The sequence below is a fragment of the Phodopus roborovskii genome, unplaced genomic scaffold (genome assembly GCF_943737965.1).
Source record: "Phodopus roborovskii unplaced genomic scaffold, PHOROB, whole genome shotgun sequence".
Classification (NCBI taxonomy): Eukaryota; Metazoa; Chordata; class Mammalia; order Rodentia; family Cricetidae; genus Phodopus; species Phodopus roborovskii.
The window spans coordinates 33547868-33575786 of record NW_026126409.1 but is presented as its reverse complement, the minus strand read 5'-3'; the positions used below and the strand labels follow the sequence as shown (position 1 = coordinate 33575786).

Below are 27919 nucleotides of genomic sequence, written 5' to 3'. Positions count from 1 at the left end.
TTGACAAAACAAAATGGCAGCCCACTTACTGGGAAAAGATTTTCACCAATCCTACATCTGACAAAGGGCTGATCTCCAAAATATACAAAGAACTCAAGAAACTAGTCAACAAAACACCAAATAACTCTATGAAAAAATGGGATACAGAACTGAAGAGAGAATTCTCAATAGAGGAAATCAAAGTCTGGAAGACACTTAAGAAAGAGCTCAACATCCTTAGCTATCAGGTAAATGCAAATCAATACAACTTTGAGATACCATCTTACTCCTGCCAGAATGGCTAAAATTAGAAACACCAATGACATCTTATGCTGGAGAGGATATGGAGAAAGGGGAACATTCTTCCACTGCTGGGGGAGTGGAAAATTGTACAGCTATTTTGGTGATCAGTATGGCAGTTACTCAGGAAAATGGGAATCAGTCTACCACAGGACCCAGCAATCCCCCTCTTAGGCATATACCCAAATGATCCACATCCATGCAGCAAAGACATGTGCTCAACTATGTTCATTGCAGCATTATTTGTAATAGCAAGAACCTGGAAGCAACCTAGATGCTCCTCAACATAAGAATGCATAAAGAAGGTATTGCACTTCTACACAATGGAATACTATTCTGTGGAAAAAAAAACAATGGAATCTTGAAATTCACAGGCAAGTGGATGGCACTTGAAGAAACCATCCTGAACGAGGTAACCCAGTCACAAAAAGAGGAACATAGTATGTACTCACTCATATATGGATTTTAGACCTAGAGCAAAGGATCACCAGCCCATAATTCACACCGCCAGAGGAAGTAGGATACAAGGTGGATTCTAAGAGATTCATATAAGGTCCCTCACAGAAGGTGGAAGGGACAAGTTCTCCAGAGCATATGGGGAGTGAGGGGGCAGTGAGGGGACAGGGAACTAGGAGAAAGAGAAGAGGTGAGAGGAAAGGATGTGAGACTAGGAAGATTGAGTCAGGGGGAGGAATAGAAGACAAAAGAGAGAGAGAGAGAGAGAGAGAGAGAGAGAGAGAGAGAGAGAACATAAAAGAGGGCGCCATTATAGGCTTGAAGAGAAAACTGAACCTAAAGAAATGTCCAGAGACCTACAAGACTGACTCCAACTAACAATTTGAGCAACAGTGGAAAGGCTACCATAAATGCCCTTCCCTGGTAATGAGATCAATAACTAACTCACCCACCATCATGGAGCCCTCATCTAGTACCTTTTGGAAACAGAAGCAAACACACACAACTCAGCACTGAGTTGAACTGGAATCCAGATGCAGAGATAGAGGACCAGACCAGGTTGCAGAAACACAGAGACAGCTGACCTGAACAAGGAGGAGCTAACAGGTCCCCAGACTAATAGCTAGGAATCCAGCATAGGACTGACTCAGACCACTTGTACATGGGTCTCAGCTAGTAGGCCTGAGCAGTCTAAGGGACCTCAGACAGTGGAACCAGGATGTATTCCTGGTGCACAAAAGGACCTTGTGGGCACATCCCCCATGGAGGGATACTCCCTTAACCTAGAGATAGGAGGGAGAGCCTAGTCCCTACTCCAAATGATTTGACAGATTTAGATCACCCCTCCTGGATGACATCACCCTACATGTGGAGTGGGTGGGGATGGGAGGGTGATCAGTGTGCATGTGAGTGGGGGAGAGAGGGATAAAAGGAGGGAGGGAGGGAAAGGGAACTGGGATCGATATGTAAAGTTAAATAAAAAGGAAAGCTAGAATTCACCTCAATAGATGCTAGATTAACAACTTACTCTTATTTTATTGACACATTTTGAACATTTTTTTATATTTTAACTGTCATTTAGAACATTAAAATATGATTTTAAATTATTTTAAAAAGGTGTATTAAATTTAGTAAACTAGAAAATATGGTTTATTAGCCACTATGACAAGAGCTAATGGAAACAACTTAGTGAATCTAGGCTAGTAGGTTTTTTACATGTATAGAAAAGAAGCAAATTTATGAAGTTAGAGCAATAACCTGCATGGCAGGCTATCAGATTTTTTTTTTTGCCTCTTTCAGCTTCCCTACAGTTAAAAACAGTATAATTTATTACATTAAAATTAAGATATTTAAAACATAACAGTGATATAGCCCCACAAAAGCTTTTCTCTCATCCTTCACTCAGCTCCAGAAATTAAATCATGCTAGCATGTGCGTTTTCAGAATGCTGTAACTGTCTAAATTTCCTGTTTTATTCTACACCATCTCTTGTAAGACCATGTTTGTGAGGGAAGATCCAGTATTTTCCAACTATTATTGCTGCAAGTAAAAGACATATGCTAGAGCAATGGCCTCGGGCATCCCTACTGATGCCTATCCATGTCTGATCTCAGGCTAGGATTTCATTTTTAATGAATAATTTTAATGATGTAATTAAAAGCGAATTTTTTTGTAACATGCACAACTAGTAGGAAGCTTTAATAGCTGAAAAAATATAAATAGGGCTTTGCAATAAAGCTTTTATCTTCAAGTAGATAAGATGCTCAAACAAGAATTTAAAAGGAAGAAGTATAGAGCAAATACAGAATATGAGTGTACAGGTTAAAAGCCATGAAATGTACAATTGTAACCAGGCACTAAGATGATATAGATGAAATAGATAGTTCCAATGCTTTTGTGTATAAACGGAAGGCAGCATGTAAAGACTTCTTGAAGACATCTCACTGTGTGATATCAGCTTTCAGCCCTTTACCAGAGGAACATGTGCATACTTTCATTAAAAGAGAGCAAAGAACACATGAATTGTTCAAAAGAAATTGAAAAAAGGACAGACAGGCAAAATGATGTTCTACAAAGTTTGATCTTAATTTCTTTCCCTCACAGATATTTTGGTCAAAACTCATAGGCTACGTTTTAATAGGATTTCTTAAACTTTGCTAAATTGTTTTCTTTCCTTTCTGTCAAAGTAGGGTCTTAGTCAAGTAATTCTCAAAATCTTATCACTGATATCTGTGATAGGAAGAAAGGAGTGCAGAGGAGGAAAGAAAGGTCAAAGTCAAAGGATGTTCAGAAGGAAGATTTAGATAGTGATTTATCACTGTGGTTAGCAGAATAATGATTCCCCAAAGCTGTCCATGACTAAACAGGAAAATACTTTACACACTTAAAAAAGCCAAACAAAAGCAAATAAAACTATCTTTGTATTTTATGCTACTGTAACAATTGTGTCAAACAAGCAAGCAACAAACCAACAAGAAAAATACTTCAATAGTCACGGAATTGCAATTTAATGTTGTGTTAGACTAGTTTTCACCAGGTCTGTCAAACTCTCAGAGAGAAACTAACAGGCATGTAAGACAAAAAGAAAGTCCATAAAAACCTGGAGAGTGGTGACGGAGAAAGATGGGAACTGCCCTCTGGTAAAGACAATGAGTTCTCAATAATAAAGAGGAAAAAACAATTTCCTGTTTTTGAACAAAACTCACCACAGAGCAAAGCAGGGCATAGAGGCTCACTGCAGCAAGACTACAGAAAAGCAAAGACAAAGAAGATGTCAACAACATTCTGCTATACTCGCTGAGATCAGTGCTTTGTTCACCACCATCAGAGAAGCTTCCTCCTACAGAGAATGGACGGGACCAGATACAGAGACCCACAGCCAGATAATTGTGCAGAGAGTGAGAGATCCTGACCCCCTAAAGGGGATGCCATCAAAACTAACATATCCTTCTCTTTGTTTGTTCTAATTCTAATGTGTTACTTTTCATCTTATTATATTTTATTATTATTCTTTTGAAGCCTGTATGTTTTCTAATGAGAGAGAGAAAGGGCATGAATCTGAGTGGGAGGAGAGGTAGGGAGGAACTGGGAGATATAGAGGGAAGGGAAACTGTAACCAGCATATATTATATGAGAAAAAAATCCATTTTCAATAGGGGGGGGAGTTGCACTGGGACCAGAGCTGACCTTTTAATTTCAATTATAGAAGAAAAATAACAGTGTAAAATTTTGTCATCACATACTGAGAAGCATATATGTTAAGTTGGAATAAAGACATTTTCAAAGAGAGGTTTTGTTTGTTTTTCTTTTCGGTTGTGGTATGTATTGAACCCAGCACCTTAGACATGCTAAAGCTAAATGGTAGAGTTATCATTGAGCTTTAACACTAAATCATCATTTTCTCTTGATTTATAAAGGGACTTGCTCTTCATGATGCATTTTAGAGTATTAAAGGGTTTAGAAATAGGTGAGATTAAATTAATTGTGTGGACTGGTGGTACACATGCATATACATGTCAACATTAGTTATCTTCCTGCTTCACTCTCCACCTTATTTTTTGAGACAAGATACTGTACTTAGAGTTCATCAGTTTTGTTAGACTGGCTGGCCCATGAGCTTCAGGGTCCCATTTATTCTTGTCCCACATTCCCTAGTGCTGGGGTTACAGACATGTCACACATACCTGGCCTTCATGTGGATTCTGGGAACCAGAACTCAGAATAGTAGGTACTTTATAAATGGAGCCATCTCCTTAGGTTCAAAATAGAGATGGAGTAAAGAATGGTACATATGCAGGTAATTGTAAATAAACCCTGATGTCCAGGAGGGGCGGCACACACCTGTAACCCCAGCACTTGAGAGATGAGGAGTACAAAGGCAGCCCAAGTTACAATGTGAAATTATCACATACAGATATTTATGGTATATATTTAAAATACTTGAGATATCAGAAAAAAGCATAATGCTGACACCATACAAGAATTCTAATTATCTGTGCTGAGGGACATCAAAGATAGTTAATCATCCTAAGGGTCTGCCTAAGACTTTATTAGTTTAGGTATAGTCATAATAAACTCAAAAGGCAAACATAGGGTTATATTAAGTATCTTCCAAGCTTAAAGAAAAATACATTTCAGTTATTCTAGAGAAGGAAAGGTAAAGCTAGGAAAAAAGAACGAATTACAGAGAAAAATAACTAAACTCCACATCAGAAAGTAATCACACTAATGTAAACAGACTGCATTTTCTAGTTAAAAGGCACAGGCATCAGCCAGAAGAGACCAGCAATCCACATAATATACCACTAGAAATTTCCCAGTTAATGAAAAAAGCAAAGCTGAAAAAGGTATAGCAGGTTACTGTTTATGAGAGACCAGTCATTAGCACCAGCTTGTTCAATGAGAATAAATGAAAAGGCCAGGCAAAATCTAACATAGACACATCCTAAATATTTTTACAGATACTATCTGCCTTTGGTTTTGTATTGATACTTGTACTGACAGTACAAACGCAATGAATACAAGTTCTGGTAACTCCATACAATGAGATGTGACAGTGCCATCAAAGACAAAGGTCACCACAGGCTCCAGTACCACACACTCTCAGTTGGAGAAAAGAAGACTCCACTTAAGAATGTTCTAGCTCAGCCTTCCGAGTACAGCTTTTCAATATCTGGTATAGCCATACATGGAGCACTTCCGCTGCATATGCAGGTGCTGGAACTGACCAGCAAAAATGGTCTGTGTTATAAACTAACTAGCTACTGTCTTCATGAACCACCATGTTCACTTGCTAGAACAATTGATAAAACCATTGCTTGCAGCAATAAAGGAGGTGAGCTCCAATGATTCCATTTGTACAAGATGTACAATGAATAAAACTGAAGCATATTTTTCAGAGTGCACAGGTAGTGAAGCAAAGCTCTTTCAATAAACCACAGTTGCAGGGATCATTTGGAGGACAGAGAAGAATCATGACCATGATCAGGGACAGTATGAAGGGAATTCTGGGACATAGCAACATTGCATTTCCTGAGCTAGTTTATAATTATTCTTCTTTTCCATTAAATTTGGGTTAAAATACATTTTTAAAATCAGAAAAAGTTTCATTATCATTACAGGGAACAATAATAAAAAACCTAAAATATTAATTAAAAAGGTAGTCTATATGTATAACTAAACTAAAGATTTTATAAGGCCAAAAAAAAAAAAAAAAAAAAAAAAACCTGGAAATTTATAGTACCTACTGGAAATTTGGCTAAGACATAATCAATTAATCTATATTATTACGCACGCAATTATGTCTTAAAGTAGATAAAATAAAAATGAACATTTTGAATAGACAGTAAATGTATAATCGTAACATATAGTTTAATATACCAATTGACAAGGGCTGTAGCGATGGCTCAGAGGTTAATATACCAACTGACAGTTCAAGCAGACAAAACTGCCAGTCATGACAGAGAAGACTGAAAACATACAATTAGCAATGCATGGTAATATATATGCAAAATATATGTACATATATATTACAACTCTGCATCATAAACTAGAGAAAACATTCTTTTAAACTAATGATTATTTATGAATATCAACATGTAGCCCATAAAACATATTTCAACATATGATGAATACCAAAGAAATGGTATTAAGAATTGACATTTTCTGATAGTAATATAATTAGGATAGTTAAGAAAAATATTTTTAAAAACTCATATAAGGGAAATTGAAGTCAAACATTCTTGACCTTAGAGTTATTGGAATTACTTATTCTTTTGAATTTTTTTTTGTATTTTTCACCACTGTGGAAAATGACCAAGACTTTACTACATGAGAAATATAAAATAATCTGGATCATTCATGGCAGAAGAGCTGCTGAAGGTAACTACTCTATTTACAGACACAAGGGAATAGCCTCAGACTTCCACTGTAGCAAGAAGGGTGAGAACAGGCAGGCTCTTGGAATAGGCTACTTAAGAGGCCAGAGTGTCTGTCTGTCTTCATGTTCAGATTCCACTTCCAGGAAGGGCCTCCTTCCTGAAGGACTTCAGGAAAATAATTACTAACTGATAAGGGACTTTCTATTATAGGAAAAAGTTCCTAAAATCAAGCACTTATAGAACTAAATTATGTAATCCACTTGAGAGTGTAGATTGGAAGAACGTGAGGTTACATCATTACATTCACGTGAGTTTTACATAAGGACAGAAGCTGTCCTCAATAAAATCAAATGAAAACTTTGCTAACCAACAAAATAAAAAAAGATAGTATGTTTTCCTGGTCAAGGATAATATGAATAAAGTATACACTCCTTAAATCTAGCTATTGAGAATCTCGTAATGCCTGAGGCTGTAAAGTCTGCACAGTCTGAACAACATGGAAACTACTTAAGAAATGAAAGGAAATACTGAAACCACCATGTTTAAAAAGTGGCTCATACAATGACATGTATGTAAATCATAAAGTCATAAATACTGTTAACCATATATTTAAAAGTACATATGGTATTCTAATGTGAGATTTTTGTTTTATAAATTTTTGAAAAAAATTTAAATGATTAGCAGAGAAACACTTTTAAAATCAATTAAAATTTTCTCTTATTGGGAATAGCAGTATATTTTATAGAAAATCTTTCCCATTTCTTAGACAAATTTAAACAATTAGGTATGTGAGCCCCATAGACTCTCCAATTATTCCATTGTTCCCTGTGAACAGGCAGCATTCCCTATGCTTACTTGATGCTGAAACTGTCTCCAGTACATGTTCAAATCTAAAATAAGTGTTTTTTACAGTTTAGAGTAGTTAATGAAACAGTACAGAGGTGATATGCTTACTTTTAGAATTGTGCATGACACCGTGAACACTTGCCCCTGAATTCAAAGACTTTTCAGGTGGAATTTCTATAGTTTGAGGAATCCTTTACAGGCTTGAATGACATGTGGGAAAATTAAATGAACTGCACATGCTTATAGGAAAGGGTCAGGTCTATTCTGAGCAGTTATTATGTGCTGTGCTAACTAATAAACTGTTCTCAAGAGAACACAAATGTCACAGAGCACTTATAGAAATTTTTACAACAAAAGAACAAAACTCACAATTGTCTTTGTGTAGTAATGTAATGAGTAGCATCTGACACATCTTTTTAATACACCAGAGAAAGTAGGCAGGCAACAGTCTCAGAAAAAGATGAAAACTGAAAATTAAAAAGTCTATTCATTAACATGCTTTTACTGGCATTGACCAAAGTCTAAATTTAGTTCTTAAAATACCTGTGTTCTTCAGGAGCCTATCTGCTCTATTACTTTTGTATAATGCTTCATATATTGCTGAAAAATATAAAATTTCAATTACTCTACCAGAATTTCTGGTGGTACTTTTTCACTCCTATTTATTTTAATTTACAGATATACAACTAATAAAGATATACAATTGCTTTCTATATTTTTGTCCCCAAAATTGAGAAAAGATTTTGGCTTGATTGTATCTTACTGTATTCAACAAATTCCAAAACATTTTTAAATAGCAGATATAGTTTTCTATAAAGAAATAACATTACCTAATATAACAGGTGAGGGCTATATACATAAAGAACATTTAAAGTGTTGTACATACACTATTAGTAGGAGAATGGTATCCATAAAGTTGAAGACGCTGACATAGAGCACAAAGGGCCAAATGAAGTGTCACATTTCAGAATGAACCCAAGTACAGCAAAAGAAAAAAGAAAAAGACGACAAAATAATCAATTAGGAAGGGCAAATCATTATGCTATATTCTCTATAAAGCACACACACACACACACACACACACACACACATACGAGATAAATGTTAAAGATGAGTAGCAAAGTTTATAAATCTAATATAATTGTGCTCATTTTAACCATTTTCATTAAATGTGAGAAAACTACTGCTGTGAGGAAACATGTTCCCCTTAAGCATGCAGGTTTGTAGAGAGGTCCCAGGATCATACACGTGATGGGAAATCAGCAGCATGGTGGTGACAATGGTATGAGAGGCCTGTTCTAGAACCCTACTCTCTACCATCATGGCTATGGAAATAGACTGCTCACCGGTGAAGCAGTATTGATACTTACCTGGTGAAATGAGGTAAATACTACACAGGAGCACTGTTTGTAAGGTCTTAGCACAGATCTTAGAATGCAGTGGCCATTTCACTTCTATTGACACAGAAGTATTTTAAAATTTTGATTTGGATATGCTAATTTTTTGGTTAAACAGACCAAGAAGTTGTTATTAAGGCTATTAGCTAATATCTTTTATTATTATAATTATACATTCTATTGGCAGGTAGTTAAGCATTTTAGCTCATTTAATACTTATAAAATTATAGATGTGATCACATTTTTCTATCATTTCATTTGTAAAACTAAAACTACTAAGCCATAGAGGTTAGAAATCTTGCTAAAGATTACACAGGTACAGGTAATATTAAAAACCTCCAAACCAGGCTCAAGAGGTTTACTTTCTTTTGGGGCTTTTTCTTACTTTTTACTACAAGGTAAATTTTAGTTGCTTCAAGCTCAACCTAATGTTTAGGACACATATACATGTTTAACTATTGTTTGTATCAATCTGACAAAAGCATTTGCATTTTACTTGATCCTCTATAGACAAAACAGTACAAAATCACTTCAGATTTATATTATTTAAAATAAAACTAATGCACTGAAACCAAGGACTGTCACTATCAAGTACAGTAACAAGGATTTGTAGATCACTGCACTGCTGAATGGTGCTGTCAGTGAGAGGCAAATGAAAGACTACTTCAGAATAACTGGAAGGAACATCTGAGAACTAAATTAAATAATTAACTGTGCCTTTGAGATCAATTACTGTTATGAAATCCTTTACATATATAATTATACACAACTTATGTGTTATTTTTACTTGTTCTTTAAAACTACATTTCTTACCCGATATATTTGCTAGGGAATACATCATTGATATGAGATAGATCATCTAGGATAAGCTGATCTAACATAGGTTTCATAATTTACCTAGACTTTGTATAATTAATCCAAGTTAATATAATTTACATTTATCTTGGCTTTGTGTTGGTACCATAGCTTTCCCCTCTGTTGTGTGGTAGTAGTTCTTCCTTTCTTCTTTCCCATTGTTATCTGATGTATTTTTAAAAAATGCTATTGATCAAAATTATACTTCTAGTTAAAAATCTGTCATATGTCAATAAAAATATAGCATATTTCTGGTATTTAAGTAGCAAATGAAAAACTGGAGATGGAATTCAGAGCTGCCCACCACAGGTTCAAATTGTGACTTAGCCATTGAACAGTATTATAGCTTTGGAGAAGATATTTAAATTTTACAATGATCAGTTTCCTCATCCTTAATTATGTACAACAGGTTGTTGGACAGATTAGTTGACAAAATACATGAAAAGCATCTACCCTTGTACTTGATAATAAGGACTTAGGGATAATAAGGACTGTTATTTTTATTATTTAAACTGGCCTGTTATAAAGACTGAACTATTTGAGACAAATAAATGAAGACTGAAAGGATAAAGTATTGTCAGTTCCAACTTCAGAACAAAGTACTAATATGTAACCCAGAAGAATCTATACTATATCTAAGAGATGCAGAAAGCCCACATTATTTCCTTATATTTACCATTCATTATGCTACATTATCATTAAATTCATTAATATAATTAAACCTTTGCATATTCACCTTTAAATTTTTACATGCATAATGATCTTATTAATCTATTATATGATATATACCCTTCAAATCTCACAGACAACATTATGGATGGAAATGATTTAATGAATGTGACTATGGGTACAGATATTTAATATCAATATTTAACATAAATATTGATATTTAAGATACTAAAGTAATTTTATTATATTAAACCTTCAGAAAGTTTTCAATAAAGGAAAAGATTCAAATTTTAAATGTTACATTGTTTCAACATGTACAAAATAATTTTCACCTCGAAAAACCCACCTGAAATTACTATAAATTATGTCTTACCAGCATTGCACGTTTTTCTTCATCTCCTTTAGTTTCTCTCTTTTCATTTTTTTTCCTGAATATCTCCTGAAGCTGTAAGGAAATAAATCAGGAATCAAAATCCATCAGAATTAAGGTACTTATATATTACTCTATGCTAAGTATATACTAAAAATAAGCAAAAATAGTTTCAACAACATTTAAACTACTCTAGACATATTTTCTGATTGCAGCATTTGTCACAAGATAAAATACATTCTTTGGTACTGGCAATTCACAGTTGAGTTAAATGTGTCTAATGTTACAGTTTCTCTTGATCTCTATGACACAAAGACAGTGAGTCTGAGGCATAAACAGAAAGAGATGGAACCTGTTGGGCTAAGAGAACATGGAAGCAGTCCTTAAGGACACTGTTCGAGTCCAGCTTTGGTCTCACAGTAATGTATTTCAGGCCACTCAGTGTTCTAATTTGCTTATGTATGAACAAAGGACAAGATCACCTGTAAAGTTCTTGCAGGGTCTGTACATAGAAGAGTGTGGACTGCTGCTATCATTCCTTAGATAAATTAATTGTCTAAGGCTTATTTTCTGTACTTGGAAAATCTCTTGCCTTAGAGAGTGCTATATAAAATAAATATCACAACTAATTACCTAGTACTTTGCCTATTATTTCTAAATAAATGTCATCTAGTGCTATAAACAATATTCTTTATTCTTTAAAATTCTGTGGTTTTAAAATAGAAGCTTGACCTTGTTGAGGGTATGAGGCCCTTGTGCTCACAAATGAGCACTAAGGAAACCAAGAATGTTAAACACACAGGGTTGTCTCTCTTCAAAGGCAGAGAGGTTTTAATGTTTAAAAAAATAACCTGATTTCCACCCACAAAGCTGGGCATGGATGTGGTTAATTGACCTTTGTGCTATCCATACGGCCAGGCCACACCAAATCCTCTCAAGACTCTTAAGAAGTCACATGTGGTCAATCTATAGAATCCATCTTTATGGAAGAGGTCACAGGTAATTTACAGAGAACTTTGATGTAGTCATGACTTAAGTTTTATTGTGCATATGGGATTGAGTTAGTTATCATCAGGAAACATTCTCCAAATGGTGCTGTGCTTACATATGCCTAAAATAAACTGCCTTGTGTCAGATTTTAGACATTGAACCATCGCCGGCTATTGAGTCATGTTGAACTGGACTTCATTGTTTCTTCATGGGGATTATTACTCTGCTGGTCATGACGTTTGCAGAGACCCCTCTTTCACACACATACTTTTACTAGTTTTCTGGATAGTTCATTATTCTTGTCTTTGGAATTTGGAAAACAATCTTAAATCTATTTCATTTTCCCATCCCACGAGCAGACAACATTCCAAAAGACACGTGCATAAAAAGCTTTCAAGAAATGGGATTTCCAAAAGTCAGTGTTGATGCAGAATGTTTGCTCAAAATTATTCAGATAAATAGGTCCGTTCTGCAATAAAATAAAAGAACTCTTTATATTGCATTATATTGTACCTTTTTTCCTTACATTTAAAAAGGAGAATATATAGAAAGATGGAAACATTAATATTAATGGGCAATTTTGCTACTCTAAGAAATAAATTAACATTACTTTTTTATTAAAAACAAACAAACAAACCATAAACTAGAGAAAGCATTTTGACACAGAAACAGATGTAGGATACAGAAGTAAGAGGAAAAACCAGCTTGGAAGGGGAGATGGGAAAATGAGTAAGCACTACAGACTCTGTCAGACCACATAACAGAAGCTCAGAGGTGAAAGCTCTTGGTCAAAGAAAAGGAAGGAAACAGGGAAATGGGTCCACACGTAAAATATAACACAAAAACATAACATATAAATAAGAAGTATTTAATTATTAGAAATGCAGTATATCATGTACATACCACCAAAAATTCCTTTTTATCCACCATCTCATTTCCATCTGTGTCAAACATGTTGAAAGCTATTCTAAATCCTGCATGAGGCTCTGCCAGAAAAACAAAACAAACAAACAAACAAACAAAAACAAACAAACAAAAAAGCAGAACAAGTTTTGATAAAATGTATTTAAAGCTACAAATTCCATACATTCAACAGACAGAAATACACACTGCAGAAAATAACCAACAAATCAAAAGCAGTATGTTACTGTAAGTTAAATGCAGTGACAGTAATACTGCAGGATACATATTTTTGCTTTATGCATTGCAGACTTATTAACAGAACCCATAATAAGCTTTCTAAGTACTTGACTATTACTTAATAGATAGCAGTAAAGGAAATATTTGACATCTGTCCCTCTAAAAATGAATATGTACATTATGCCTATTTGTTAAAAAGCAACTAGGAGGTCACTTCATTTGAATTTTTTCTAGATGTTCAACTAGAAGTAGCAGAAAAAGAGTAAAAATACAAAGTAACACACCAGTTAAAACTCTTCAGAAAAAAAATATAGCTAAAATAAACTGTGGGATAAATGTGATCATGAGAGGGCACAGATTTGGGGTAAAACTTCAAGAAGCTTCAAAAACCAGAAACTTTTATAAAGTGTTTCAATGTGTAATTCCAGGCTCTCCAAAACCCAAGAAACAATTGTCTTTTTGAAAAAGACTCTTATGTTCTTCAAGCAATAAGCTGAATTAATTTTATGAGGCTTTTCTGGAAACATATGCTTTTTTGTTTGTTTGTTTGTTTTCTTTTTCTGCTTCTCCAGTATAAACAAGAAAATATGGAAGGAAGAAAACTTGGATTACCTTTTAAGGAGCTCATTGCACAATGCTTTTTAGAAAAACTTCACCTTTTTCCTCTCAAGTGGCTGGAAAAATCTAAAGGCACCCCCTACTCAACTAGTAAACTTACTAGCCTGATGGATATAAAAGCCTGAACTTTGCAAAGAAGCAGATAGCCCTACTTTCTTAATCCATAATGCCCATCCTTGGAAACATCAGACATGGAAGCCAGTTCCCTATGTGCTCATTTCTTGTAGGTATTTCAGGAACTGCATTTACTTTTATTATCATTCACTAAAACTGACATCATGTCTGATAAGCAAATTTTATACTTTAAAAATATTTGGGAAAAATATATAAGTATGAGTAAAATCAATCTTTATAAGCACTGTTTAGGAGGGAAAACGACTAAAGGCAAAGAGGAAGCACACATGGGCACATACCATATATATAATGCGCCCAATTCTCCATAGTCTCTTTTCACATTTTTATTAATTATAATCAAGGGACTTCCTATAAATACTCTCTGGAAATGTTACAGCACTAGATAGTTTAACCTGCCCACAGTAAGCAAGCCAACTATGTATATTCGCTACTCCCACACTGCACCCCGCTCCATCTATCTAAGTGGCTTCCTAACCAAAAATGTCCCTTTTAATTCTCCATCACTGCTTATTTAGGTATTAATAACTTGCAACTTTGGGTCCAACCCAAGGACAATTTTAAATTCATCTTTGATACACCCTTGGCACTTTGGTTTCATGGAAGGATCATCACAGATTAGGTTACTAGTTTCCAAGCTAGACCAATCTCAGGTGGCCCTATGATCAATGGCAGAATGCTCATTTTTTTCAACACTAAAATTTAATCTCATTAAGAGGACAAACAATGTAAGGGAAAATAAAAGATAAATTTTGTTGTATACATGGATTCACACGTTCACATCTCCCCCTTTTTGCTATATCACTCACAACTAAGGTAAGAACAGCACAGTCGTAGTAAATTTTTAAGCACAGAAAATGAAATTTTAAAATAAGTGTTACTAGTGCTCTTGTTTATATGCATTTTCACAGATTTCCTCATCTAAAAATTCTTGGAATAGTATTCTAATAGTCTTCCTTTTTTTTTTCTTCATTCATCAATTATTTTCTGAATAGGTACTATGAATAAGACATTATTCTTGATATAGATGGCCCCAAAGGGTAACATTTAGCCATTACAGACCTTTCACTGTTGTCACAAGACTGACATGAAAGCCAACATAATCTAAGTTCTATGAAGAAAATAATGCATGATGAAAAGATTAAGAGAAGGGCAAGAGAGCTATCAGAAGAGTGGGGGGGGGGCAGAAGTAAAGACTGAACATTTTGTGTCAAAAGGCACCCTGATGACACTAGCCTTGGGAAGCCCTCAAAGAGAAACACTGGTGGCTGAGAGAGCAGCCATTTGCTCCTTGCAGAGGGAGTTCAATGGATGGACAGGCTAGCTGGCTGAAGCACAGTGAGTACAGCACATGATTTTTCTGCTAGGTGAAAAGAAACTGAACCAAAAGTTCTAGTAAACCTTCTATACATTTCATAGATGCTGCCGTGTGTGCTACACACAGTGAGCCATGGCAGCAGACGGGCTATGGGTAGATGGACAGACTTGCCAGCAGGTATCAGACACAGACTTGCTACTCTTTCTCATTAGACTTGCAGAAAACCTGGTTTAAATGCATATAATAGGAACTTAATAAACCAGTGTAAGTTCTTATTTTTAGGGTCTTATGTAGCTTAAACTCCAAAGGGTAATATATTTATAATTTATGAACATTTTATTATTGTCACAAGCCAAAGTATATAGGTTTTTGACTCTGACAGTGTTATACTTGACATTTTCGAAATGATAGTTAGACCTAAATTTGTACAACAGTCAACATACACATGAAGTAATTTCCAATACTATGCTAAGAAAGATATATTTTTAAGACCATGAGGTAAAATATATCTAGAAATAAATTTAACGAGTGTACTTACTTGTTAAAATACATAAAAGAAAAAGATATTCAGTGTAAGAAATCACACCTAGAAGAAAACAGTATCAATTAAGCTTTATAAAATATTAACTTATATTTTATAAACATAAGTTATTCTACAGAATAAAAACTATGAGTAGGTTTAAGATATATGCTAAATATTGTTTTAAATGAGACTACAATTTTAAAAATAATTGTAAATGTAACAAAATTAATTTTATCTAAATTTTTCCACATGCCACTACAAAATGTCCATTCATGATAAATAAACTGGCAATAAAAGCAAAATTTAAACGTTTATTTATAGTTTAACTTTTTTGTTGTTTTATTGAGACAGGGTTTCTCTGTATAGCCTTGGCTATCCTGGAACTTGCTCCGAAGACCAGGCTGGCCTCAAATATCCATCTGCCTCTGCCTCCTGAGTGCCGGGATTAAAGGCATGTACCATCACTGCCAGGCTACCTTACTATATGAAACTAACATAAAAAGGTCAGGAATGCTATAAGGAACTTAGTCACTTTTTATATTTACTTGCTTAGAAATTTGATGTTTATTCAAAAATAAAAACTTACACATCAGATGGTCAAATGATACTTTACAACTTTTATAACAGTTCTTATCATTAATTGATTCTAAGGATCTTTTTTAAAATTCAATAGACCTCATTTTATGTTTTCTAAATCTTGACATCTCTGTATCCCATAATTAAAAGTTTTACCAAGGATGTGTATGAAGTAAGTAAGTATAGATTCTATTAACACTTTTTTCACTTTAAGGCTACTCTTTTTCTACTCTTAAAGCTGTAATTAATAGCTTAATTGGCCAAGAAAAGACTGAAAAAATTAAGTTCAGAAATAAGTCTACAATGTTTACATAGACTATAGTCAATCTTGATGTTGGTACAAGGTATGAACAACAAACCACCTTAAATAGACTGTGGATTTTAAATTTCCACTTATCTGATGTTTATTGTGGCTTCACTAACTCTTTGTTATAGAACAAAGGGACTAGGAGTCACTGTCAAGCAGTTTGTCAGAGACCTTGTGTTTATACTAGAATGCTGACCTAGAGTTCTGGATGACTGCCAAGAATATTATGGGAGAAAGAGTCTGACACAATTACATAAGAGTCCTCTTACTGTTCTAAATAACTAGGTAGATGACCAAGTATTATAGCTGACATAAAGTACATTTTTAAAGTACATATAATTACTGATGACTAATTGAAGCATTTCCTTTATGAAAGGGTGAATTTACAGGAGGACTGGTTGACTTCAGAGGGTCATGGCAGGCATTTTTCTGCAGGATTACCTGGCTACTGAGTTGGATTAATATGAACCCAGAAAGAGAACAAAGTGATATAATTTAAAGAAAATGGTCAAGGGAAAGAAGAAAATACTGTTAAAGCTGAACTATAGATTCACACTGCTTCCTAACTATAAACATAGAAAACCAGAATAAAGTAAAAAAAAAAAAAAAAAAAAAAAAAAAAAAAAAAAATTAACCCTTCGATATATTTAAGGCTGACTTAAGTAGGACAAACAATGACATAAGGTCAAATGCTAATATTTAGCAATAGTACAGTCTTTAGAAGTGAAGGATAAAGAAGATGTTAAGTAAATCACAGCAATCAGGAGGTTTAGGCAGGATGTTAAGTTCAAAGACTGCTTTGGGCTTTTTAAAGAGACCTTGTCTTGAATAGTAGAGAGGAAGGGAGAAGAGATGACAACTAGGTTTTGAAAATTGAATAAAAAAACTTAATAATTTCCTTAAAAACATGACATTGTTAAATTACTATTTCTTGATCTATTACTTGTTTTCCTGTGTGTTACATACTACTTTTTATGAGAATCTGCTTAATTTTTTTTTACTGAGTTATAGCTAAGAAGGTAAAATCAGTTCTTAAATTAATATTTAGTACCTTTAAATATTTAGCTTTAAAAATTTCCCACCACTTAATCTTTGTATACACACACACACACACACACACACACGTACGTAAATCAAGTAGTTAGTATTTCTTAACTACCTAACAAGCTGGTTCTAAACTCTTACAAGACCATGGTTTAATGAGCTGGCAAATATCAAGAACAAGAGACAGATGCAAAGTATACTTTTGGTAATCAATGGGCAGGAATAGTTATTTAAATTTAGACTAATCCAAATAAAATTTTGTCCCTCAGTTACAGCAGCAACACTTGAAGAGCTCAATAATCACAACTGGTCAATGGTTTCTATACAAAACAGAAAAGAAATATGAACAATTTCATCACTGCAGACCCTTTTACTGAACAGCTAAATGAATACTCTCAGCAGAAAGAAAACATAAAGAAAGTATGCATATAAAACACAAATGGTTAGGCTTTCTAGGATAACTTTTTCTTAGGTTAAGAAAAATATTTCTTCTATGCATTTTTTTCAGATTATATATGATCCATTTATTTTTCCCATAAGATCTATTAAAACAAAACAATTAAAATTCACTATACTTATCTATTTTTTATGAGTTTTGAACATTTGCAAGCCAATATCTCATTCTTAAAACATGAAAAAATTTTCTAAGAATATTTTTGGCTTGGGCTATGTCTTTTCTCTATGTAGACTAGTTTGGCTTCAAACTCAAAATCCTTCTTCAGGCTCCAGAGAAGCTGAGATTAGTAAAATGTACCACCTTGCCCAGATCTCCAAAGAGTATTTTAATGTACCCACATCCAGAATTTAAATTAAATTCTAGTTTTAAAAAATGTCCACAATGAAAAAGTGTTTCTTTCATTCATATTCCATGTGAACAACTGGAAAAACATTATAAAAGAAAACTGCAATTAAACCTAAGATATTTTTTGCTGTTTTTTTTTCCTTTTAATCAGATCATGCAGCATAGGCTAGCATTGTGTAATCACTAACTGAAGAAGTAACTGTTACTCCCTAGATGCAAAATAGAATGAGGAAAACTAATATTTGAAGATTTAATATTTTTGAAAAGTATTTTCTATGAGCGAATATAAAATGCTTTTCAGTATGGCTAAAAATGATGAAGCTCTAATGTTCATAGGTATATATGTTTGTGTGTGGACATAGTTACAACATAGTCCTTAATCACATTGACCAAAATAACATTACTTGCCCAGAAACATTTGCATTTTGATACACACACACACACACACACACACACACACACACACACACACACACACACGCAATTTGAAATCCATATCAATATTAAAATGCATAGGCACTCAGGTTAGCTTACCTCTTTCTTTAAGACTTCGAAAGAGTTTAGATGATCCCTTCCAAACTGGTGGTGTTTCTGAAAGCATCTGACTTAATTCCTATAAAAGAAGGATTAGAATACTGATTAGTACTCAAATCACTTTCTTATAACATGAATCTTTAAAAAAAAAATGTGAGTATCCTCCCCAGGAAATTCTCCTTTGAAATGACCAGAAATGTGACATTAATCATCTTATGCATTACCTGTGGTTCATTCCACTACAATATTTTCCCATAATGCAAATATCAAATAAATGCTAAAGATGCTATATTAAACTTAATTACAGCTATTAAAAATTTCAGATAAACTTCCTAACTAGATGCATATAACCAAGACAACTACCTTAAGATAAAACAGCAAGCTTGAGTTCTGGAATGAGGAACAAAAGCCATGTGATCTCATCATTAAAACCAGGTGACAAGCTGGCTCCATATTCCTTTTTTGCTACATGCCTGGATTTATCTGACTTTGAGCAAAAGTAGCAAATGAGCAAAGGAATATGCTAGAAATGAATGGAGTATTTTAATGGTTACTCAAAGAATATTAATACTGGGTAATGGAATATTGATTTGTACTCATCTTTCTAAAGGTAAATTATCACTACTGATGAGAAATTATTGGAGAATTTAAACAGTTGAACCATTGCTTATATAAAAGTAATTGAGAAGATTATACATATTTTGCAAAAATAATAAAAATAACAAAGCAACAACTATAATATTGTGAGAAAAATTAGTGAAATGATTTGGAAAAAAGGGAATAATTTGGAATTTAAAAATGACTTTTCTCAGTAATACATTTTTAGTAATACATTTTTAATATTGAAGCCACTAATTCTAGATCAGATCATTATTTGTCACACTGTGAATTCCAACAATCCCAGAATTATTTACAAACTTAGGGAAACACAGAGGAGCATTTCCTCTAGACCTTCTGAACTAGCCTTGTGTTGTCTCTGAATTCCAGGTAGTTTTTATGCACGTTTAAGTTTAAGAATACTTCAAACCGACTTTTCCTGGTAAGTGGAATCTAGAAAGTGACTTTTCTAAACAATATTTTTAAATTGCAAAGCTGAGGTATCAGGAAAATAAAGAAATCCTTTGGATGGCAAAAGCAGAAGCATTTTTTAGGGGTTTTCCAGACTCCTGGAAGCCTGCATATGAAGTCTAGCATTCATTTCCTTCAAGGGTCTTCATCTGCACTGCAGTTAACACATGCCAAGGCGATGAGCAGTATGTAATAGAGGACCATGGCAAACAGGTAAGACTTCACGTGTGAATGTTAAGGAGACTGGGATATTTACTGTTGAGATGAAACTAAAATATTTTTGTTAAACTAAGAAATTAAAAAAATCTTCAATACACTTTTACATACTTAAATTTATATAATTTCTGTTGTATAAACCTTCTCCCATCATGTCTTTCTATCTCTGTTCTGATCTTAAAAATCAATTACTTTTATTGAGAGTCCTCTATGTGATTAACAAGTAATAACTGTTAACACATATTATTAATGGTTAATAATAGCTCATGTAATTCTACTAACCAATTCTTAATCATATTTTACTTAGGCCTAAACTGGACAAATCATTTTCCCAAGTTAGGCACAGAGAAGTAAATTACAGAAACTGATCCTCGCTGATTTCAAGTAGTTACTTAAAAAAAAAAAAAAAAAAATACTGTTTCTCCAGGCCTAGATCATCTAGTTGCTTTAGAAAACTTTTTGTGCTACCTGCTAATTCTCAATTTTAGTATTTACTAAAAAGCTTTGTATATCCATTCATCCTGGAAATGTATTTTCTCACTTGCAATATTGATCTTTTCGATTATAGCACATAAAATGATTTTGGCCTTTGTCTCGGGCCCATGGGAAAAAGATTAAATCCATAGACACACTTGAGTATATACTAAGGAAATAAGTCAGGATGATGTTGGGTCACCAGAAGAAACAATGGGAGAAGGGCAAGGTGGAGACTCAGAGATAAAGACATGATCAGCAGTCTGGTAACTTACACCTTAGAAATAAAGGCCAAGACAAGTCTAGACACTAAGCTCCCTGGGACTGATAAAGATTCTGGGAGGGCAACAAACTGAGTCCTCATGCAGAGAGGACAGACATTCCTGGTCAGAATTCTTCCAGAACTATCTCTTTTTCTCTTCTTTTAGGATGTCTTACTATAAGTTTTTTATAATTATAACTACTGCATGTTCTGCATTCTGAGTCATTTTAGTAAATTATTAAGCCAGTTATAGGAGAACCATGGAACTGCAGCCAGTAAGGTCAGGAATGAGATGTCTTGAGACCTCTGAACTGGTACTGGTACACCTCTGAAAAAAGCACTCTCTAAGGGCACCATGTCTTTAAATTAGTGGAATCAGATACTTACTCTGGGGTGGCCAGTGTCAGAATTACACTGCAGTTAATGTTCTTATTTGACATATTTTTCTTATTTTACATATCTATCCCAGTTCCCTCTCCCTGCCATCCTCCCATGTCCTCCACAGATTCCCCCATCCACTCCCCAGGGAGAGTGAGGGTTTCCATGCAGGATCATCAAAATCTGTCAAGTTTATTTGTGGTAGGGTCTAGGTCCTCCCTGGTTCCTGAAAAATACCTTTGAAGTGATTTAAAAGCACATATTTGCATTTGTAAATGGGGATTTATTTGAGATATACAAAATGTGACAGAATGTTTGTAGTTTTCATAATAAAATGAATTGCAAGGCAAAAAAAATTACATTGCACTACTGCAAGTAGGCAACAAACACACATTTGTTGAATCAATTTTATTTTCCTAAAGTTAAAGGTCTTTTTAAAGTATTTATATAAATTTCTTAAGTGAGTATAGTTTTTAATTGTATACTTAGTGTCTACACATACACACACACAGACACACATACAGGCATGCACCCCACAGAAAAATTGTAGGTTTAGAAGAGAAAACTTATATTCAAAGACAAACCAGACTTCAATTTTAATAATATTCTTTTAATAAAACTCTCTCACAGGCATTTTATACAGCATTTTATTATTGTAAATATTAAATCTTTATATATATATATATATGCATATACATATACACTGTTTTGTACTTTGTCTTTTATATAATATGGACATATTTTCATGTCAAATAATATTTTGATATTAATACCTATGCAGTGTCATTTTCTGATGGCACTTTTGAAAGTCTGCTGTGATAATATTACTTATACAACCTTCAGAAGAATCTACTCATGCCTGTGAGAGAACAAGATGGAATAAAATGAATAGCTTCTCACAATCAGGAAGACTACTTTGATTTCCTAGGTCCTAGAAAGCATCAGCATCCGGCCACTTGCTGTTTGCTCAACCATATCTTTTAGGTCTACAGCTGGAAACACACAGCTCTAACACCCTAATTCATTTTATTCTGTATTACCATATATGCTACTTTATAATTATTTGATCTATTATCCCAATGATTATATTGTTTTTAAATTTTTGCTCTTCCATCAGTGTGTCAGGAAATATGAATAAGATAGGTATGAACATTTAAACCTCTAGCACACAGACCTATAAATAGGACCTCAGATACACATTTTAAATTTCATCAGCCATTACCAAATCACTCCCCATAGTGAAGGCATCATTTATTTTTTTCAATTGGTTCCTTCCTGCTCTTGCTCATTACTGACACTGTCAAATTTCTGGAAGCTAGCCATCTGGTGGGTATATTATTGCTTTAAATTTGCATGTCTGAGGTTATAATGAGTTAAACTATTATATGCATATTTACTAGCTATTCTAGATAATTGTCCATTTATTTCTTATTGAGATGATTATCTTTTTAGTAATGATTTACAGAAGTTCTAGAAAATTATAAGATCCTCTTTTAAAGTTGTTTTTGGATAATAAATTATGAAAACATTTTCCCATGAATCAAATATCTTTTAGTGTTGTTGATGGATTTGGGTAACCAAAGTTTAAGCATTTAAGAAACTCTGTCAGTAATTTCTGTTGATGTTTGCTTCATGTGTTCTGTTTCAAAAGACCATCTCACACGTCCTTTATTTTTTGCATTTTACCATTTATAACTTTTAATCATAAATAAAAACACAATATAGAAACAAAGCAAAACAAAAGCCAACTGACATTGAGAATGCTGATAATAGGCTAGGTGACTTCCAGTTCCTCTGCAAAACAAGTTTACATTATTATAGCACTCTTTAAACATTTATGAGTTGGGGTATCATGGAATTCTTTTAGAGTTGGAGAAATGCTTCTGAAATTCTCTTCTTTCATTAGTAATCACATATTTTTCAAGACAGTTATCTTCTTTGGTGGGTTCAAGTATCACTCCCTTTCTTAAGTGAGAGTTCCCCTTTTCAGTATCAGAATCTCCCGAATTAGTACAATTGGGTCTAAGCTATTCCACACAATGATACTCAGACCTGACCTTCCTGCTAAGCTCTATTTGTGGTGAGAGGTTACTCTTTCTTTGGAAATTCCAAGGTGGTAAGACTTCAAGACTTGAGTTACCATTTTTTTTTTCTCTTTCAAGACAGGGTTTCTCTGTGTAAAAGCCCTGCCTGTCCTGGAACTTCCTCTGTAGACCAGGCTGACCTCAAACACATAGAGATCTGCCCACCTTTGCCTACTAAATGCTGGAATTAAAGTGCCAGCCAGAAATTATCATTTTTATCACATTTTGAAGGCAGCAGAGAAGGTATTACTCTGAAATCTGATTTTGTATGAAAAGCATTTCCACATTGATGGGAGGTGTCATTCTGTAAATATGTTTCTCATACTGGTTAATGAATAAAGCACTGTTGGACAACAGGAAAGCAAGATAGGAGAGACTAGGAGTCGAGGATTCAAGGAAGTAGTAGGGAGGAATCAACATGGAGAGACTGGAGAGAGCAGAACGCTGACACCACTCTCTGGTAAGATGAGACCACGTGGAAATACTTAGATTAATAGAAATGAGTTAATATTTAAGACAGAGCTATCTGAGAAGAAACTAGTAACTGGCCAACAGCATAATACCAAATACGGAGTCTGTGTGTGCTATTTGGGGCTGTGCGGCTGTGGGATCAGCTGGCAGGAAAAAAACCTTATTCCTAACATATGGTGCCGCAACGTAGACCAAAGAACTTCCATGTAAAACTTAAGAAAAGCTTAAAAAGGACTTTAGAAACAAAAGAGCAGAGACAAGCAAGACTTCTTGGTAGCAGCATTTTTCTCAGTTGGACTCTGTTTTGCTAGAGAAAAACTTTGCTAGAGACTTGTGCAGCAGCTCCTTTAAGGGAGGTTTCCTGACTCAGCATAAGCAGCAAAAAAGAAAAAAAAAAAAAAAAAAAGCCTCAAAGCTTTTAAAGAGTTCTGCTAACAACTGAATGGTTTGTATGAAAGCTGGCAATGACAGTGACCACATCTCCAAGCTGGCAACATGCTGCTGGGTGCAGTGTAGACCAAGGCAGTGAGCACAGCTCTCAGTTCTGGCAGTAAAAGTATCTGCTGCCATCTTGGATAGACCAAGGCTAACACAGCTATGACTTTCATTTTAGCAATGTTGTTGTTGAACAGATAAAGACTCATGGCCAGAAAAAGATAAAGATTTACAGTAAAGATAGATTCACATTAAGAAAAAGAACTAAAGGTTTACAGTGTGTTCTAAAATATATGTAGGCTTGGGAGAGAAAAGGAATAAAATGGTTTTAAAAAGACAGAGAGGAGCTGGGTGTGGTGGCACACGCATTTAGTTCCAGCACTCTGGAGAGAGACGCAAGTAGATCTCTGTGACTGCAAAGTAAACCTAGTATGCAGACTGAATTCCAGGACAGATAAAAGTTACACAGAGAAACCCTGTCTCAAAAAATGAAAAAATAGAAGTAAAAGAAACAGAGCAATAGAAGAGCCACGTAAAGATAGAGAGAATCTGGATAATGTACGGTATTATATTGTCTTTGTATCGTTTGATTGCTGAGGAAATAACAACAACTGTTAAATGCTGCTGGATCAATCCAATTTATATATTTTAAAAATGCTTTGACTCCAAAATTTGAGATTAAGGACAGGTTACTGGGGAAAAGGATTTTTTTTTTCCTATTTTTGTTTCCACAGAAAATGAAAAGCTGTGGATTCCTTCCAGACCAACATGGTTAGTGATCCAACATTCAGAACAGTTGGCACAAGACAGCCTTGCAGACTACAGCCAAGATTTCTGTGTCTTCTTAGGATCTCCAATGACAGTGATTCCTACCAGCAGGAAGCAGTTTGGAAAGAACGGTGCCCAAATTCCCAAATATTATCTATAAATGTTTGTTTTCATTTAAATGGGGTTGGTTATAAATGGTTAATGACCATAACCAATCTTTTTAAAGGTAAAAAGGGGATTATGATATAGAAATGGATACTTTGCTCTGGAATGGATTTTCATTTATTGATACAAATTTAAGGTTAATTTTTGGATATGTATATTTCTCCTCTTGTTTAGGTATTGTGTTTATGTAGCTCATTTAATATGTAATGTATAATTTAGCACAGATTATAGATAATTACCTATGATAGTGCAAACTTAGAGTTAAGTTAGTTAGGATTTCTAGATACATAGAGATATATTTGAGATGAATAGGCATTCTTCAAACCTTTCAAAGACCTACAGAATATGGCATTTAAAATGGTTTAGGGTTTTTCTTAATAGTGAGGTACAACTGCTCCTGGCAACACTACCTGTATCAGAAAGGAAGATGGACATCAAAGAAACGCGTTATGAGTTTGCTTTCAATATGGCAAGACTAACATTTGGGCAAGATAGTGCTCTTGTCTGGACTGTTTGACTTCATGATGTGTAAACGGGGCATGCAGAATCCACAGAAAAATGACTACTAATTCAAGATGGACAGCTACAGAGTTCCTGCTTCATGGAAGAGTCTGCCAGACAGTCTGCAGGACACAGAGAAAAGTGACTGACAAACTGCCAATACAAGAGGACAGTTTAAACTTTCCTGCTTTGCTGAAGAGTCTGCCAGACACACTGTGGCCTATAGGCTGAAGATGGAGCACTACAGAAGAAATTCGGGTGACTGACCAGGCAGTGAGTTATCTGTGTCATTTCTAGAGTTTATATACTATCCTTCTGTGGTCTTTGAAAGAGTTGAAGACGGATAGTTATGGTTATAGTTTTCCTTACTTAAGATTAAAGAAAAGTTACATATAGGACTTTAGACTCACAAAGATAGATGATAGAATATTGTCTTTAAATCTTGCTAAATGTTAATGGACTAAATATTGTTAACTGTGATTCTTATTTGATAACTGTTGTGTGATATATTTTGCTATGTTATGGTTAAAACCCTTCTTTTTATTTTAGACAGAAAAGAGGAGGAGATGTCATTCTGTTAATGAATAAAGCACTGTTGGCCAATAGGAAAGGACGATAGGAGGGACTAGGAGACAAGGAGGAAAGAGGAAGTAGTAGGGAGGGGTCAGTATGTAGAGATTGGAGAGAGCAGACGCCAGCTTCACTCTCCCATGAGACGAGACCACGTGGAAATACTTAAATTAATAAAAATGGGTTAATATTTAAGACAGAGCTAGCTGATAAGAAACTTATAACTGGCCAACAGCTTTATATCAAATACAAAGTCTCTGTGTGTTATTTGGGGCTGGCGAGGCTCTGGGCCCAGGTCGGCAGGAAAAAAATCCTTACTTATAGCACCACGTGCCAACTACACCACTAGTATTTTGGTAGCAAGGACTGAGAGGCTCAATTGTTTGCACTATTTCTTCTCTTGTCCTGCACATCTGATTAAAATGTCCCAAAGTTCAAGAAATTTGTGAGTTCTGGATTATGTTTATGTGGAGTGAGGTATAATCCTGAGAATTAATGAGGGTGAAATATAACTAAAGGCAAAGACAGAAACAAGCAACTCCAATTCTATTTCCCAGTTCTAAATCCACTGATAGGTTAATGTTTACAGGTGGAAGAATAAAATAGCCAATATAAGCACAACCCTCAAATTTGTTTATAAATACAGCCAACTGTTCACAAGATGATCAATTTATTTATATAGCTCTGACAGTATCTGATACATAATAGGTTATTTAAACATATATGTGAGTGATTTATTTGTAAAAGATTAACACTGTTGGTAACTATGCTGTCACAAACACTATATTTTTTAAAGAAGATTTATAGTACATATATATAACTACAGTGGTATATTATGATGTATTCATTCTTCTAAGTTTATGAAGTAGATCTCAATGAAGAGTAAAGTTACTAGCCATGGTGCTTGGAAAAAAAAATAACACAATCAACCTGCAATTAGTTTTTATACATAGTGGTGGGTCCTGGGGATTAGCTTCATTTGCCCCCACAGGGAAAGCCTATTATTCTTACACATGATTGGTGCATCAGTCTTTTCTCTACTGATTTACAGATGTTCCCTAAAATCCCTCTGGATTTTTCTATTATTTGTTATTCATTGACATTTTAATTATTAATTTACTATTAATCTTTATCAATCTTATTAATAGGACTCACATGTTCTCATTTTTATTTCCTTTTTTAAACCATTGTATTTTAGAGTCCTTACCCAAGTGTTTTAAAAAGTGAAAATTAAAACCAATTTTGTTGAAATTATATTAGAGTAAGATTAATATTAACACTGGCTTATATATAAATTTGGATATAAATACTTTATATGGGTGCTATTAGCACCCATGAATATGATATCTATTCCTTTACTTGAAAGGCAATTTAAAAATGTACACACTCTTAAGTACATGTGATGGTCTGAATGCAAATGAGTTCCATAGACTCACCTTTGAATATTTGGGCTCCAGTATAACTTGGGTGGCTTTTGGGGGAGGAAGTTGTCACTGTGAATCAGCTTTGAGGTTTCCAAACAATTATGTTATTTTGAGTTAGCTTTCAGATCAATAAGTGAGCTCTCAACTACACTTGCTGTTATGCTATGCATTATGTGGTTCATGGAGTGTAATGTGGTGGTTTGAATGTGAGTGGCCCCAGAGCATCTATACATTATGGCCATAAATTAGTACTTAAGAACCTGGCTACTTTGGAGACAAAAATATCACTAGTGTTATTATTTCAGATTCCTTTAAATTATTAGAGGAAAATCCAAGTGGAAAAAGAGTGAGAAGATGGCCATAGAAAA

General features: G+C 34.3%; 1 protein-coding gene across 2 annotated transcripts in view; it reads right to left on the bottom strand.

Annotated features, from left to right (window-relative positions):
* Nucleotides 1-27919, bottom strand: part of Micu3 (mitochondrial calcium uptake family member 3) — a 79269-nt gene that overhangs the window by 18256 nt on the left and 33094 nt on the right. The window contains exons 4-8 of one of the 2 annotated variants that reach the window (XM_051182287.1): nucleotides 18736-18814; nucleotides 15488-15535; nucleotides 12645-12727; nucleotides 10755-10826; nucleotides 8347-8385 (exon numbers count right to left, since the gene is read on the bottom strand). In XM_051182287.1, the coding sequence (XP_051038244.1) occupies nucleotides 8347-8385; nucleotides 10755-10826; nucleotides 12645-12727; nucleotides 15488-15535; nucleotides 18736-18814 (321 nt within the window). The remainder of the gene's footprint in view (nucleotides 1-8346; nucleotides 8386-10754; nucleotides 10827-12644; nucleotides 12728-15487; nucleotides 15536-18735; nucleotides 18815-27919) is intronic. The other variant, XM_051182288.1, reaches the window with a different exon arrangement.